Below are 15,888 nucleotides of genomic sequence, written 5' to 3' on the forward strand. Positions count from 1 at the left end.
GCCCAGGCCCTGAGTTCAGGCCCCACAACTGGACCCAAAAAAAAGAAAGAAAGAAAGAAAGAAACTGAAGTTGGAGCATCTCATAGGCTTTCTGCTTTTGCGTATGAATTACAATGCATTTTTCTCCCTATTTGAGGCCAACTTTGATTGAACTAATTTCGTTTCTGTGACCACATTTTCCCTCCTGCTTCCAAAGCTAGAACAACTGCAGGTGCATGAAATTAAACATCTATATAATCCTTTAAATTATTCCTCAGCTATATTGAAAACTACTATCTTAGCATAATTGGAGTTTATGATATCTAAGGTTGCAATTTGATTTGAGCCCATAGTGGTTTTTCATTCTTAATTGTAAATGTATGTAGTATTAAAGCAAAATTATTATTTTAATAGATATCATAATTTCTTATAAATATGATAGCTCAAAGCAGATATACTCTTGTGTAATGAACTGAGTAATAATTATATATATATATATATATATATCCTAAATGTATTTTTATGGTATATGTTGTAGCTTCTAAGATATTACTGCAGAGGTTTTGCATTTCAAAAATATAAGGTATTTCATGCAATGAGGAAAATAGATATGCATTGCAATTGTAGACATAATTTTTAGGTTTGTCTTACAAATAAAATTTAATGCAAATTAACTGAATATTTCCTTCTGCCTTTTTCAAGTTATTGTTCACCTTAAAAATCAGTAGTTATAGGGACTGTAAATGTGGCTTAGTGTTAGAGTGCTTGCCTAGCATGCATGAAGCCCTGAGTTTGATTCCTAAGTACCACATAAACAGAAAAAGCTGGAAGTGCCACTATGGCTCGAGTGGTAGAGTGCTAACCTTAGAGCAATAGAAGCTCAGGGATAGTGCTCAGGCCCTAAGTTCAAGCCCCAGGACTGCCAAAATAAATAAATAAAATAAAACAAAAATCAGTACTAATAGACAGGTGCTGATGGCTGATGCCTGTAATTCTAGCTACTCAGGATGCTGAGATCTGAGGATTGAGGTTCAAAGCCAGCCCAGGCAGAAATGTCTCTAACTTTTATCTCCAATACACTACTCAGAAAAAGCTGGAGGTGGCGATGTGGGTCAAATGGTAGAGCGCTAGCTTTGAGTGCATATCATCTCAGGGGCAGCTCCCAGGCCCTGAGTTCAAGCGCCATGATCAGGTCGGGAAAAACCAGCAGTAGTAATGCTGCTAAAATTTTCCAGGTGCTTGGAGAAAATCAGCAAAAATAATAACGGTAATAGACATTTATTGAGTACTATTTTCAAGTCATTCTTCTAAATAGTTGACATATGTTCTTCCATTTAATCTTTATAATGTTAATATAAAACAGATATTATACCCACTTTACACATGATAGAACAGTGAGATAAAATTATCTAGATTGGGCCAGGCACCAGTGGCTCATGCCTGTAATCCTAGCTACTCAGGAGGCTGAGATCTGAGGATCGCGGTTCAAAGACAGCCCAGGCAGGAAAGTCCATGAGACTCTTATCTCCAATAAACCACTTAGAAAACCGGAAGGGTGCTGTGGCTCAAGTGGCAGAGTGCTAGCCTTGAGCTGAAGAGCTGAGGGACAGCATTCAGCCCAGAGTTCAAGTCCCCCCCAAAAAAGACCAAAAGTTCAAGACCAAAAAAAAAAAATCTAGATTGCCCTAAAATTATAGAGCAAAACTAAGGTTAATAAGTCTGCCCCACTGGAGTCCTGATTTTGAGTTTTGCAAATGCCGTAGATTTATACTTTATACCTCTCTTAGTAATGGAGCTAGTATTGAACTTAAGTAGCCAATATAAACTAATTTAAAGAACAAAAAAGTAAATCAAAGCACACAATTTTTAACATTTTCTATCAATACCTCATAGTTTATGTTGTCATTCTCATTTTAATAATCTAATTTGTTAATAAACTTGTTTTCTTGTATTATCATGTTTTTCTTGTCAAGCTTCCTTTCCCAGATCGTTGTCATTTCTGACTCATCTGAACTATGGCATGACCAGGGATCATTCCTAACAGTGTCTTGTATCTGTGCCCATTTACTGACAGATTTCATTGGTATAAACACCTTAGATTATGTCTGTACTATTCCAAATCTATCACCAAGTCTGAACTTTTTTCTGAATTTCAGAGTAGTTTCTAAATACATACTTAACTACTCCAATTTTATCTACTAGAGATTTCAGTATAACATATACAAAATTAAAATCATGAATTTTCTCATGCCAGTAAACAGTAACTCTAAATCGTTTAAGCTAAAGATTTGAGAGTCTAATCTGAGTCTTCTCACTCCACACCTAGCATGTAACTACCTCAAAATATATCTATAATTGTCCACAGCTCATGATGATTTTTAGCTTGCATTATTATGACATCCTTGGCCTTTCCAGACTGTGCAACCACAACAGCCAAAGGGATTCTTTTCAGATTTTTTTAGCTTCTTGATCAATTGAGAGCCAAAAGCCTTTATTATATAGCATTCAAGTTCTTATACTGTCTGCCTGATCCTTTCTTCCCCAATCACTAAGTTTCAATCACTGGATTCTTGATGTTAATCTGAATGTTATCAAAGCCTCTTTTACTAAGAAGATGTGTTCTTCTAAGTTTTTGGATATCACTATGTTTCCATCATCTTCAGGTCATAGCTCATGTGTCACTTCTCAAAAATGTTCTTTCAACCACCATATGTAACATTGCACTGGTCACCTCTGACCCTATACTTTTATTTCAACCTTCGTTTGATGTCATATTCTTACTGCATACTAAGTCAAAACTGGTTTTCTTATTGACTATATTCTGTATCCATGCTATCAAATTGTTAGTTTAACTTAGATAATTACTATTGTCTTCTTCTTCTTTTTTTTTTTTTTGTAACTGCTCTGTCACTAGCAACTAGAACAGTCAGGCATAAAGGCACTTATAAAATGTTACCTGTACAAGGTGGACCTGTTGCAACAATGAGAAGTACAAGTTGTCATGTCCAAAACGAGCTTTACAATGTCGGTGCGGGGGGGGGGGGGGGGGGGGGGGGGGGGAGGGGAAGGAGAAGGATTGGGATTGGGGGGGAGGGGGGAGGCTGGGAAGAGAGGTGAAGGGTAAACAAAGGAGGAGGCTGCAATGCTTGGTAAGAAATGTACGCATTATCCTGCCCATGTAATTGTAGCCCCTCTGTACAGTATGTTCACAAATAAAATTAAATTAAATTTTAAAAAAAAATGTTACCTGTACAGGGCTGGGAAGGTAGCTCAGTGGTAGAGCGCTTGCCTTGCATGCCTGAGGCCCTGGGTTTAATTCCTCACCACCACATAGGAAAAAAGCCGGAAGTGGCACTGTGGCTCAAATGGTAGAGCGCTAGCCTTGAGCTGAAGAGCTGAGGGACTGCACCCAGGCCCAGAGTTCAGGCCTCACGACCGGACCCCCCCCCCAAAAAAAATGTTACCTGTACAAATTATTTGGACCATTAGTTTGATATTCCTTACTTTTTTATCATTCGAAGTATGAATGCATGGATTGAAGTATTAAATATTTGTATTTAAATACCCATTTATTGATGTAAATTATTATGTCTTATATATTTATTTATTTATTTATGACCAGCCCTGGGGCTTGAAATCAGTTTGGGCACTGTCCCAGATCTTTTGCTCAAAGGTAGCACTCTACCACTTGAGTCACAGCGCCACCTCCAGCTTTTTCTGTGTAAGTGGTACGGAGGAAATGAACCCAGGGCTTCATGAATGCCAGACAAGCACTCTACCACTAAGCCACCTTCCCAGCCCAAATCTTAATATTTTTCTGACACATTTTACTAATAATATTTATTTGAATATAATTTACAATAATATAAAGATATATCCATGTTTCTTTTGACAAGATGACCGAAAATACAACAAATTTCATTGTGTCTGTATTTATGTAAAATTTTCAGTAAGAAATAATTTATATAAAATGCCAATGTGCTTTTATGCCATTTTATGTCATTTTGCAGGACTAAAAAGTTCAAGTATATTCTAGCTGTGTGTTGTTATTTCTAGGGGCGTATCATACGAGGAGCTTACAGATTCCAAGCTATCATCACCACATTTGAAATGATTCTTGGGGGCTGTGGTGAGCTTAATGCCATTGAATGGCGATGTGTGATAATTGATGAAGCACACAGGTTAAAAAATAAAAATTGTAAACTACTGGAAGGCTTGAAACTCATGAATCTGGTAAGTAACTAATTTTTTAATTAATTTAGTTTACATATCTAATTTATTTAGTTTACATTTATAGTATTTAAAGTGTAAAAATTTGTAACTATACTAAACAATAAATTATATAAATATATTAATTTTAAGTATAGAAGACTAGAGACATATCTTAAGTAGGAGAGCTTTTGCCTAACAAGCATGAATCCCTAAAGTTTCCAGAACTGAACCAGGAGCTAGAGGCTCATAACTATCATCCTAGCTACTTAGTAGGCTGAGGTCTGAGGATTATAGTTCAAAGCCAGCCTGGATAGCAACATCTGTGAGACTTATACCTTTAGTTAAACAGCAAAAAGCCAGAAGTGAGGTATGGCTCAAATGGTAGAGCATCAGCCTTGAGTTAAAAAGCTAAAGGAAAGTGTCCTGACCCTGAATTCATACCCTAGTACTAGCACAAAAAAATCCCCAAAACCAAACAAAAAAAAAAAAACCCCAGTACTGTAAAAATGAGAACAGTCAGTGTATAAATATATTTGAGTACTATATACATATAATTGAGTGTGTTAATTGAGCTTTCAAATTTTATTAAGGGGAAAAATTCATAATTTTCTAAGAAGACCTTGACTAACATTTCCAAAAAAATGTGTAGAATTGTACTACTGGAAAATAAATAACTTCTTAAGTTTTAATCCTACAAATTCTTTAATAAAAAGTCCTTATATCAAAATGATACTATTTAGGTCATTTGTGATAGAGAAATAAAAGTTCCTACATAGCTTTGTGCTTATCATGATTGATTTTGAAATTTCTTAATCATCATCTTGTTAGTTTGATTCTTTTAAAATTCAATTTTTAAACAAATTTTATTATCTTGTAAATAAAAATTAAATTTTTTAATTAAAATCATGTAATTACTATATTTGTACTCAAGGAAATAAGCTTAATACATAAATGCAATAAATGATTGAAGTGTTCCTTTTAATCCCTCGTCATCTATATTGACACCCAGTTTGAATTCTAACTAGGTTTTAAAATTCAGTGTTTATCTTTCTAAGACTACTTACTATTGTATGCATATGTACAGATTCACCAATATGTATTTATATAGTTTGGGAACATAATGTATTGTGAAGCCAAATTGCAAATGATAGTTTGTGGTACTCTTAAAATACTCTATTTTATTTCCTTTTAGGATGTTTAATTTCAGTCTGTTCTACTTTAGAAGACTATTTTGTTTAGTGTTTCATATTTGTAGATTATCACTAAAGTGATAATGATCAGACTTAAATGTCTGATCATCTGCATTGCGCAGAGTGAGCACAAATTTTCATAGTAATAATATTTGAATGCAAAATAGAGAAACTCCCTTTTGGTTCTATTTTTTGTCCCTCTTGTCCTAGGACTTGAACTTAGGACCAGGGCACTGTCCTTGGGCTTTTCTTTTTGGTTGGTTCTGGGGATTGAACTCAGAGCCTGGATGCTGTTCCTGAGCTTTTTTGCTCAAAGCCAGCACTTTGCCATTTTGCGCCACAACGCCACTTGCAGTTTTCTTGTGGTTAATTGGAGATTAAAGTCTTACAACTTTCCTGCTCAGATTGTCTTTGAACCGAGATCTTCAGCTCTCAGCCTGAGTTGCTGGGATTATGTGTGTAAGTCATGGGTTCCGGGCTCCCTGAGCATTTTTGCTCAAGGTTAGCATTCTATCATTTGAGCCACTGCTCCACTTCTGTGTCTTTTGGTTCTTAAAAACCTTTGTTTCTTTAAGAACATTTACAATATATTTCATAAAAAATTAGGGATTTTTACAGGCTTGACTAGGTTAAGCGTATAATAGAAATTGAGATCTTTACAAGATTATAAAAACTTTCTGTGTTCTGGTACTGGGACTTGAACTGAGGGCCTCAAGCTCTCCCCCTGGCAATACTTGATTTTTAAACAATGAACATTTGATAACTTAAATCAGCTTCTATCTAGTTTTAGTACCTTTGTATTTGATATAATTGTTCTTGGTTTCTATAGGAACACAAGGTCCTTTTGACTGGCACTCCTCTCCAAAATACAGTTGAAGAACTATTCAGTCTTCTTCATTTTCTTGAACCTTTAAGGTTTCCTTCTGAATCAACATTTTTGCAAGAATTTGGAGATCTTAAAACAGAGGAACAGGTATCCTATTACATATCAAATCCTTCATTGTAGTTGTTGTTATTATTATTATCATTGTCATCATCATGGAACAGGGAATGTGTATATTATTACTGTATGCTTCCATCACCTTTTTTTTTTTCAGGTGCAGAAACTTCAGGCCATTCTGAAACCAATGATGTTGAGGCGATTAAAGGAAGATGTAGAAAAGAAATTAGCACCTAAGGAAGAAACCATCATTGAAGTTGAGCTTACTAACATACAAAAGAAATATTACAGGGCTATTTTGGAGAAGAACTTTTCATTTTTATCCAAAGGAGTAGGACAAACTAATGTACCTAACTTGGTCAATACCATGATGGAGCTCAGGAAATGCTGTAATCATCCATATCTTATTAAAGGTAATTAAAACAAGTTGCAACAAATTTTTTTTTCTTTAAACCAGTAATGTGAATAAATAATCAAAACATCACTGTTGTGCTTGTTAAAACCTTCATTCTACTCTTTTAAGACTATCAGGGTTTTACAATGTCTTAGAGTAGAATTCTCCTTTAATTTAATTCTCCTCAGGGAAGAAGGCAGCAGAAGCCTTTTTTTTTTTTTTTGAATTTTGACATTTACTTATTACCTTGTTTCCTGTTAGTATCCTCCTATTAGTATTAGTTGTTGTTTGTTTGGGTTTTTTTTTTGTTGTTGTTGTTGTTTGTTTTTTGCCCTCCCTAGAGCCCAAAGGCTAGGTGCTGTCCCCGAACTTCTTTGTGTCAAAAGTAGTTTATTGGAATAAGAGTGTCACAGACTTTCCTGCCAGGCTGGCTTCAAACAACGATTCTCATATCTCAGCTTCCTGAATAGGTAGAATGACATGTAGAAGCCACCAGTGCCTGGCTTCCTATTAGCAGTTTTGTGCTAGTAATACTTCCTAAGATCATTTCAGGTTCTCTGCCAGTGTTCTGTCTTTACAGTGTTTAGGTCTTTCCATTCACTCTATTGGACTCCTCAACCACTTTACCCAAGAACCTTTCTACTAGATTTTAGTATTCCAGAAAAGCTAGAACTAACGTTATTTCTAGTATGATAGAAAGGCTGAGGAAAAGAACACTAAGAGGCTCTTAATTCAGAAGTAGATTTTCTGAAAGCTTAGTTATGAGCAGCCTTCAGTTATCAGTGCTAATGGTTGATATTTAGAGATTAAATATTTGTTTTTTAATTAGATAATTGTATCTATATATTAAGACCACAATTTTATTAATTCCTTCTTATTATGCCCTAAACATTTAGCACACAGAAATTTATACAAGATGTTACTTCAGGTATCTGGAAAAGTAAAAGATTCTAACATCATATTTGTCTTCTATAGAATTACCAATCTAGTGTTGGTAGAGATTAAGTCTTCAATTGCTATAAAAGCAATGTATTTGTCATCAGTAAATTATATGTTACAGAATCATAAGGAGTACTTACTCTGATATAAGTGAAAGCATTTGGGAATTATCTGCAGTTGTTTGTTTTTGTTTTTTTTGGGGGGGGGGTCCAGCCGTGGGGCCTGAACTCTGGGCCTGGACACAGTCCCTCAGCTCTTCAGCTCAAGGCTAGTGCTCTACCACTTGAGTCACGGCACCACTTCCGGCTTATTTCTTTTTGCTTATGTGGTGCTGAGGAATCGAACCCAGGGCCTCAGGCATGCAAGGCAAGCGCTCTACCACTGAGCCACCTTCCCAGCCCTCTGCAGTTGTTACATTGCTCCTGTTGTCTCTTATTTCTGTCACAGGTGCCGAGGAAAAAATACTTGGTGAATTTAGAGATACATATAATCCAGCTGCTTCTGATTTTCACCTTCAAGCAATGATCCAGTCTGCTGGTAAATTGGTTTTAATTGACAAATTGCTTCCCAAAATGAAAGCAGGAGGTCATAAAGTACTCATCTTCTCTCAGATGGTTCGCTGCCTTGATATCCTGGAAGACTATCTCATACATAAAAGGTAAATATAGTCTGCCACAACTCACTGAGTTACCAGTTATATTGAGTGTGTTATTAAGTTTGATGCGTGTTGTTTCACTATAGGAATGAGACTTACTTGATTTGTAAATGCTATCATAGTGAGGCCTTGCATGAGCTTATATTTTAGGCAACCATCTTCAAAATGCAAAGTCTTCCATAAAGCTGTACATGGTAATTCATACATGGAATCCCCACACTTGAGAAGCTGAGGCAAGATTGTGCGTTTGAGGCCTGTTTTGGCTACCAAATGAATTCCAGGATAATCTGAACTACCTTTACAAACAAACTTAACAAGAAAAAGTAGCAGAGACTGTTAGGTTTTTAAAAAGAGGTAGCCGAGTAAGAACAGCACCAGCACGCACGTGGTATTCAGGTAAGGGGTAGGTTTATTCAGTAGACCTGCTGGGACCAGGCAAGGGTGGCACTCCACGTTGCTGGGAAAGGCCTGGGAATGAGAGAGAGCTGGGAAAGAGAGGAAAGAGCTAGAAAAGAGCAGAGAGAGGAGTAAGAACAGTAGCACTCACGTGGTATTCAGGTAAGGGGTAGGTTTATTCAGTAGACCTGCTGGGACCAGGCAAGGTTGGCACTCCACGTGGCTGGGAAAGAGAGAGGAAAGAGCTAGAGCAGAGAGAGAGCAGAGAGAGCTAGAAAAGAAGAGCAAGAGCAAGAGAGCTAGAAAAGCAAGAGAGCTTCTGGCCTGGGCTAGGCCTTATGTAGGGTATGGGCGGGGAAAGGTGTGGCCACATCAAATTCAGATGTGACCTCAGCGGATGCAGATGTGACCTCTTCCAGGTGTCTCAGTTGCCTAGGTAACGCAGGTAATGGGTGGAGACTTTGCTGCGAGGAGGGTGGAGTCTGCTAGCCATCCAGGAGCAGACCTTACAGAGACCACTGACCTGATAGGGACTTTGTCTCACTTGCCAGAGGCCCTGTGTTCAGTCCTCAGTAAAAGGTGTGTATTGGGGTATGTCTGGTACAGTATTCACACCTCTAATTCCAGCTATTCAGAAGGAGACTGTAAGGGAAGATTGCAACTTGAAAGCTAGTTCAGGCAAAAAGTTATTTAAGCCTCATTTGAACCTACAAGCCTGGCATGGTAGAGTGGAATATAATCTAGCAATGCAGGGATCTTGATGAGATGATGAGATTGGCAGGATAGTTGTCATTCCAACTTCCCAAAGTGGCATTTATTGTAATGCTATTCTACTTTTCAGCCAAGAATACAAACATTTTGTATTTATAGCACTTTATGTTTCCTCCTTAGTACTAATACCAAGAATTATAGAACCTTAGAAAATAATTGGGGTGATCATGCTTTTAATTTTATACTGACCATATGTTGCTAGAAAATTGGCATTGATTAACTCTATCTTCATTTACATTATATTCACCTATTTAAATTTATTTCATCTCATTTCAATAGATATTTATATGAGCGAATTGATGGAAGAGTCAGAGGGAATCTCCGACAAGCTGCAATAGATCGATTTAGTAAACCTGATTCAGATCGATTTGTTTTTCTCCTTTGTACCCGAGCTGGTGGGCTGGGCATCAATTTAACTGCAGCTGATACATGTATAATTTTTGATTCTGATTGGAATCCTCAAAATGACCTTCAGGTAATAAATGCATTGTATAACAAGGAATGTAATTGTTCACATAACTATTTTTGGAAATTTACCTTTTTTTTTGGGGGGGGGGGGGTCCGGTCATGGGGCCTGAACTCTGGGCCTGGGTGCTGTCCCTCAGCTCTTCAGTTCAAGGCTAGTGCTCTACCACTTGAGCCACAGCACCCCTCCCAGCTTTTTTCTTTTTGCTTATGTGGTGCTGAGGAATCGAACCCAGGGCCTCAGGCATGCAAGGCAAGCGCTCTACCACTGAGCCACCTTCCCAGCCCCTGGAAATTTACTTTTATTTCCCTTAGAAATATCTATTCCAACCAAAGCAAGTGAAATTAACATTGATTATTATACATAATAAAATATATTTTAAAATATGTGTTGGAAGTGGCATTGTGGCTCAAGTGGTAGAGCGCTAGCTTGAGCTGAAGAGCTCAGGGACTGCGCCCAGGACCAGTGTTCAAGCCTCACGACTGACCAAAAAAAAAAAAAAAGTCTACATGAAATATGTTAACTTATACAATGGTATACATAGTTGAGTAGGTGTTTCTATTCTTTAAAATGTGAGGTATTTGGTTCAGTCTTCAGCACTGCAAATAAACCTTCAAAAAGTTATAGAAACTTGAGAGACCCAAGGTCTTACAATAACTTACTGATAAATGAAATTGAAGAATCAGAATTAGGGGATAAGAATGTGGTTTAATGGTAGAATGCCTAGCATGTATAAAGTCCTGCATTTGATTCCTTAGTACCACGTAAATGGAAAAAGCTGGAAGTAGCACTGTGGTTCAAGCTGGAAGTAGCACTGTGGTTCAAGTGGTAGAGTATTATCCTTGAGCAAAAGAAGCTCAGAGACAGGGTCCAAGCCCTGAGTTCAAGCCCCAGAACTGGCAAAAACAGCCAGAATTATAATTTCATTAAAATGAGTATTTGTTTATCAAAATTTTATCTGGTCATCATGTATTAATGTACACAATTAAGGCATTTGATAATAATACCTTTCATCTATTATAAAAATTTATTCAACAAAGAGTTGAATATGAAAATGTATGTGGCTGGGTGCCAGTTACCCACACCTACAATGGTAGTTTCTTAAGAGGCTGAGAGCAGAGACAAGCTAGTCCAGGAAGACAAATTTTAAGTGCTTAAGTTAACCAGAAAAAGCCAAAGTTGGAAGTAGAGCTCAAATGGTAGAAGCACTAGCCAGAGAAAAAGCTGAACAGAGTAAGAGTCCTTGAGTTCAAGCCCTAGTATATACACAATGTGTACACGACTTGTGATTCAGAATTAAATGTAGTAGGAAAAATATAAAGCTCCATTATCTCATGTGTCCACTTCTAATGTATACATGACATGTTTTTTTTCCATTTAAATAAAACTTAGATCTCCATAGTTAGTCATCTTTGATTTTGTTCCGATTTCAGTGGTACCCAGCTGAAACATAAATAAATTGAAAAGATCCTGAAATACAGAAAACCTTGGTAATTTAAGTTTGGACTCAAAAGACTTTTAAAGCTTGATCATATTCAGGCATGATAGCCTATAGTACTAGCACTTGGAAGACTATTATATTATAACAAGTTTGAGGCTAGCTGGAAATACATAGCAAGGGGTACATATTCTGAGGTACATAGGCTGGCATGGACTATACAACAAGACCCTTACTGTAGGGAAAAAAAAATTGACCTCAAGGATTTCAGCCAGCCCAGGCAGAAAAGTCCTCAAGACTCCACCTATAATTAACCAACAAAAATTAGGGCTGGAGGCATGTCTCCAGTGGTAGAGCTTTTAAGTCTCTAGCAAATGTGTGTACAGATTTTCACACAGTTGTATTATGCATACATATAAATATATACATACGTATATTTAGTTCACTAATAAATACCTTTTGTGGGAAAAATTATTGTATAACTTCTCTTTTATCCCTAGGCCCAAGCTCGTTGCCACAGAATTGGTCAGGACAAAGCAGTTAAAGTCTACAGATTAGTAACTCGTAACTCCTATGAGAGAGAGATGTTTGACCGGGCCAGTCTGAAACTGGGCCTTGATAAAGCTGTGCTACAGAGCATGAGTGGAAGAGAAAGTAATGTTGGTGGTGTATGTATCCTTTTCACTTTAGGGTTTTTTATTCTGTTATTTTTATCTTTATGCTCAGTTTTATCTCTAGTATTCTATCATTACATTTTGTTCAAAGAGGACCACTAAAGACATTTAGAGAATACTAAAGGCATTTAGAGAATAGAGCTAGTTAGTTAATTCCTAAGAATACCTCAAAGTTATAGAGCTATACATTCTAAGAATATGTTTTGAATACAGAAATGATTTGCTGTCTTTGTACATTTGGACATTTGGACATTTGTATCATGGCATAGCAAATCTGAATTTGTAAAATTTTCTACATTAGTTATATAAACATTTTGCAGAGTTTTACAAATGTTATATGTTGGTTTTGTATTATTATGAATTGTGCCTTTCCCTCCTCCCCCCTCACATTTTGTCTAATATTGAGTCTTAATACTAAAGAATTTAAAAGATTTCCCGCTCCCTTAGGCTGTCATTTAATTTAAGCCATTTCAGGCAGATTTGTAATTCATTTTTTTAAGATATCTAGGAAAAGTAATCAATTTCAATGTAATATTGCAGTAAATTCTCTCTTAAATTCATCTCAAACCCAAAAGTAATGTAAACATGAAATGTCATGGTTTTGGTACTTTCTCATTCTGAACTTTGAAAATAACAATTGTTAATATCATTATTATTAATTTTTTTATTTTAGATTCAACAGCTTTCTAAAAAGGAAATAGAAGATTTGCTTAGAAGAGGTGCTTATGGTGCCATTATGGAGGAGGAAGACGAAGGCTCCAAATTCTGTGAAGAGGACATTGATCAGATTTTATTACGCCGTACAAAAACTATTACTATTGAGTCAGAAGGTCGTGGGTCAACATTTGCCAAGGTAACAGTGAGTACTAGTTTATGAATTTATAGCAGTAAAGGTCACATCTTCATTACTAAAATTTTTTAATTTTTTCTATCTTTAACATGATAAATTAGCTAAAAAATAATAGATAATATATTCTTTTCCTTCATTTTTTCTGATCTTTTATGAAATTTCACATGTGCTCTTCTGATCCTAGTGAAATGGAATAAATGTGATAACTAGAAATAGCTCTACATATTAATCAGAGTAAAGCATTTGAAATCAAAGGAATTTAGAAACTAAAGGATATATACTGGAGGCAGAGGAAAATGTAAGTAATATGTAGGGGTGGTTAAATCATCTTACATTATCTTTAATTATTTAAAGAGCCTAAAGGAAGAAAAAGGATTTCCAATTTAATTTGAAATACTAAACTATAATTTAGAAAGTGTACAATGGAATTTCTGTCTGGAGAATAAGTATTAATGTATTTGGAGGAAAAATATTAGAGTTTCATGTTTTTATATTATTTTTCAGTAGAGACATGATAAACCTGTGTCTTCTCATCTGAAGAGATTTTATTGCCATATTTTATTTTATTTTATTTATTTATTTATTTGGTTGGTTGGTCGTGGGGCTTGAACTCTGGGCTTGGGTGCTGTCCTTGCGCTCTTCAGCTCAAGGCGAGCGCTCTACCGCTTGAGCCATGTCCAGTTTTCAAGTGGTTTATTGAAGATAAGAGTCTCACAGACTTTCCCACCCAGGCTGGCTTTGAACTGTGATCTTCAGATCTCAGCCTCCTGATTAGCTAGGGTTACAGGTGTGAGCCACCAGTGCCCAGCTTGCCATATTTTATATAGCTGCACTGCTTCACAGAAATTCCTTATAGAAATGTGGAGAGCTTACTTTCTACTACAGTTTTCTTCCATTCCCATTTCCATTTCAGCTTCCACTCAACATCTTTATTTACCTACTTGAGGAGCCTTGTATTAAAGTAATACCATTCAAGTGCTACAACAAAAGTAATGGTATTGGTCTTCACATAGAAAATTTTGTCTTGATCTCATTCAGCAACCTAATGAATTTTTGTTGGACATTTTACTAAATGCTAGAAATACTCAAACTAAAGGGCTATAGCTGCTGAGCAAAAATAGGAAATATATCAAGTACATACCAAGCAGAACAAAAGTAATGAAAGCTTTTACAGAGAAAACAATAGTTGAGTCAAGTCTTAAAGGAATTATAAGGGGGGGGGTGGAGTGAATACAAGCCTTCATAAATTAATCATACACTATGAAATTACAGGATTTTAAAATACAGCATTGACATGTTAAATATGTGAGATGAATTAGATAGACCAGAAACTGAAAGTATTTGGAAAGTTGTAATCCAGTTTTTGAAGGACATTGTGTGACATAATTTAATTTAAGCAGCCATTAGGTGAACAGATTGGAAAATGAAAATCTGGACTCAGGAAGATTATTAAAGAAATATGTGTAGGAAGTAATGATTGTTGAACCCAGCTAGTAGAGTCCTTCTTGAATCACTGAACATTTAGAAATTTGTGCAGTGCTCAGGATGACTTGTTGAAGATTCTAGTTTAAATAGCTTTTAAACTCAAGGCTAGCACTCTACCATGTGAGCCAAAATTCCACTTCTCTCTCTTTGCTGGTTAATTGGAGATACAAGTCAGGAGGCTGAGGTAGCGGGATCATGAGTTCGAGGCTAGCTAAGGCTATACACTGAGAGACACTGCCTCCAAAAAAAAAAAAAGGTATAACTACTTAAAGCAGAAATCAAGGGAAGTCTCAGGTTGAGGCCAGCCTGAGTAAAATATTAAGCAAGATCCCATCTTATCCAATAGCTGAGTGGCACTTACCTTTTTTCCTACCTTCATGGGAAACATAAAAAGGAGAATAATGAAGGGTTTAGACAGGCCCTGGGTTAAACTGTGAGATTCTATCCCAAATATAATCAAAGCAAAAAGAGCTTGGTGTATGACTCAATAGAACACCTGCCTAGAAAGCTAGAGGCCCTGTTTTCAACACACAGTATAACCAGGGAGTGAGGGAGGGAGGGCACATAAGAGTTGAACTGCTGAATTGAATTTATCATACAAAGCCTTATTGAATTTCAATTCATATTCAGAAGGCTCTTTCTCTGGCATCTGTTATGCTCCTATTACTTTGTTATAAAATGATGGATTTTTAAAACTCATTTAAGACTCTTCTCTAAAGAATAGTAATTGCATTTAATTGTTGGTCAAATGCAAAAATAATTTGGAGCCCATTGCATATGGCTCATGCATCCTGGGAGACCAAGAATAAGAGGATTTCAGTTTAAAGCCAGCCAGGACAGAAAAGTCCCTAAGACTCCATCTCCAAAATAACCAGCAAAAGCAAGACTGGAGGAGTGACTCATGTGGTGATATGTGAGCCAAACAAGCAGAAGATCCTAACTTTCAATCCCTAAAAACCAGAAGATAGAGAGGGAAAAGAAGGAACTGGTATGTTACAATTTAAAATTTAGAAGCAATTGATAAATCTGTTCTTGATAATATCTTAACACAATCAGCAGTTCATTTCAAAAGGCATTATTCCTTCAGAATCTTGTAAATCTTCTTAAAAATATGTTAATGTCAGTTAACAAAAGCATCTTTATTTAGAAGTTTAAAATTTTTCAATTTTATAAATAAATTTATCAGCTGGGTGCAAGTGGCTCACCCCTGTAAACCTAGCTATTCAGGAGGCTACAATCTGAGGATCACAGTTCAAAGTCAGCCCAGGCAGAAAAGTCCAGGAAACACTTATCTCCCGGTAACTACCAAAACACAGGAAGTGGAGCTGTGGCTCAAAGTGATAGAGCACTAATATTGAGCAAAGTAGCTCAGATATACAGGACCTAAATTCAAGCCCGACGTCCAACAACCTTCCCCTCCTCCTCTCCCCAATAAAAAAAAAAGCTAGGTGGTGATTTGCATCTATAATTCTAGCTTCTGAAGAGTAGCAGTAGAGGCA

At 36.4% G+C, this 15,888-nt stretch overlaps 1 protein-coding gene across 7 annotated transcripts in view; it reads left to right on the forward strand.

Moving 5' to 3' along the window:
• Positions 1 to 15,888, forward strand: part of Chd9 (chromodomain helicase DNA binding protein 9) — a 150,690-nt gene that overhangs the window by 79,731 nt on the left and 55,071 nt on the right. For all 7 annotated transcript variants that reach the window (XM_042689983.1, XM_042689985.1, XM_042689984.1 and 4 more), the window contains 7 exons: positions 4,036 to 4,212; positions 6,211 to 6,354; positions 6,479 to 6,734; positions 8,102 to 8,312; positions 9,756 to 9,951; positions 11,881 to 12,048; positions 12,728 to 12,907. In XM_042689983.1, coding sequence (XP_042545917.1) covers positions 4,036 to 4,212; positions 6,211 to 6,354; positions 6,479 to 6,734; positions 8,102 to 8,312; positions 9,756 to 9,951; positions 11,881 to 12,048; positions 12,728 to 12,907 — 1,332 coding nt within the window. The remainder of the gene's footprint in view (positions 1 to 4,035; positions 4,213 to 6,210; positions 6,355 to 6,478; positions 6,735 to 8,101; positions 8,313 to 9,755; positions 9,952 to 11,880; positions 12,049 to 12,727; positions 12,908 to 15,888) is intronic.

This window comes from Dipodomys spectabilis, unplaced genomic scaffold (assembly GCF_019054845.1).
Source record: "Dipodomys spectabilis isolate Male_0828 unplaced genomic scaffold, ASM1905484v1 ptg000130l, whole genome shotgun sequence".
NCBI classification, from domain to species: Eukaryota; Metazoa; Chordata; class Mammalia; order Rodentia; family Heteromyidae; genus Dipodomys; species Dipodomys spectabilis.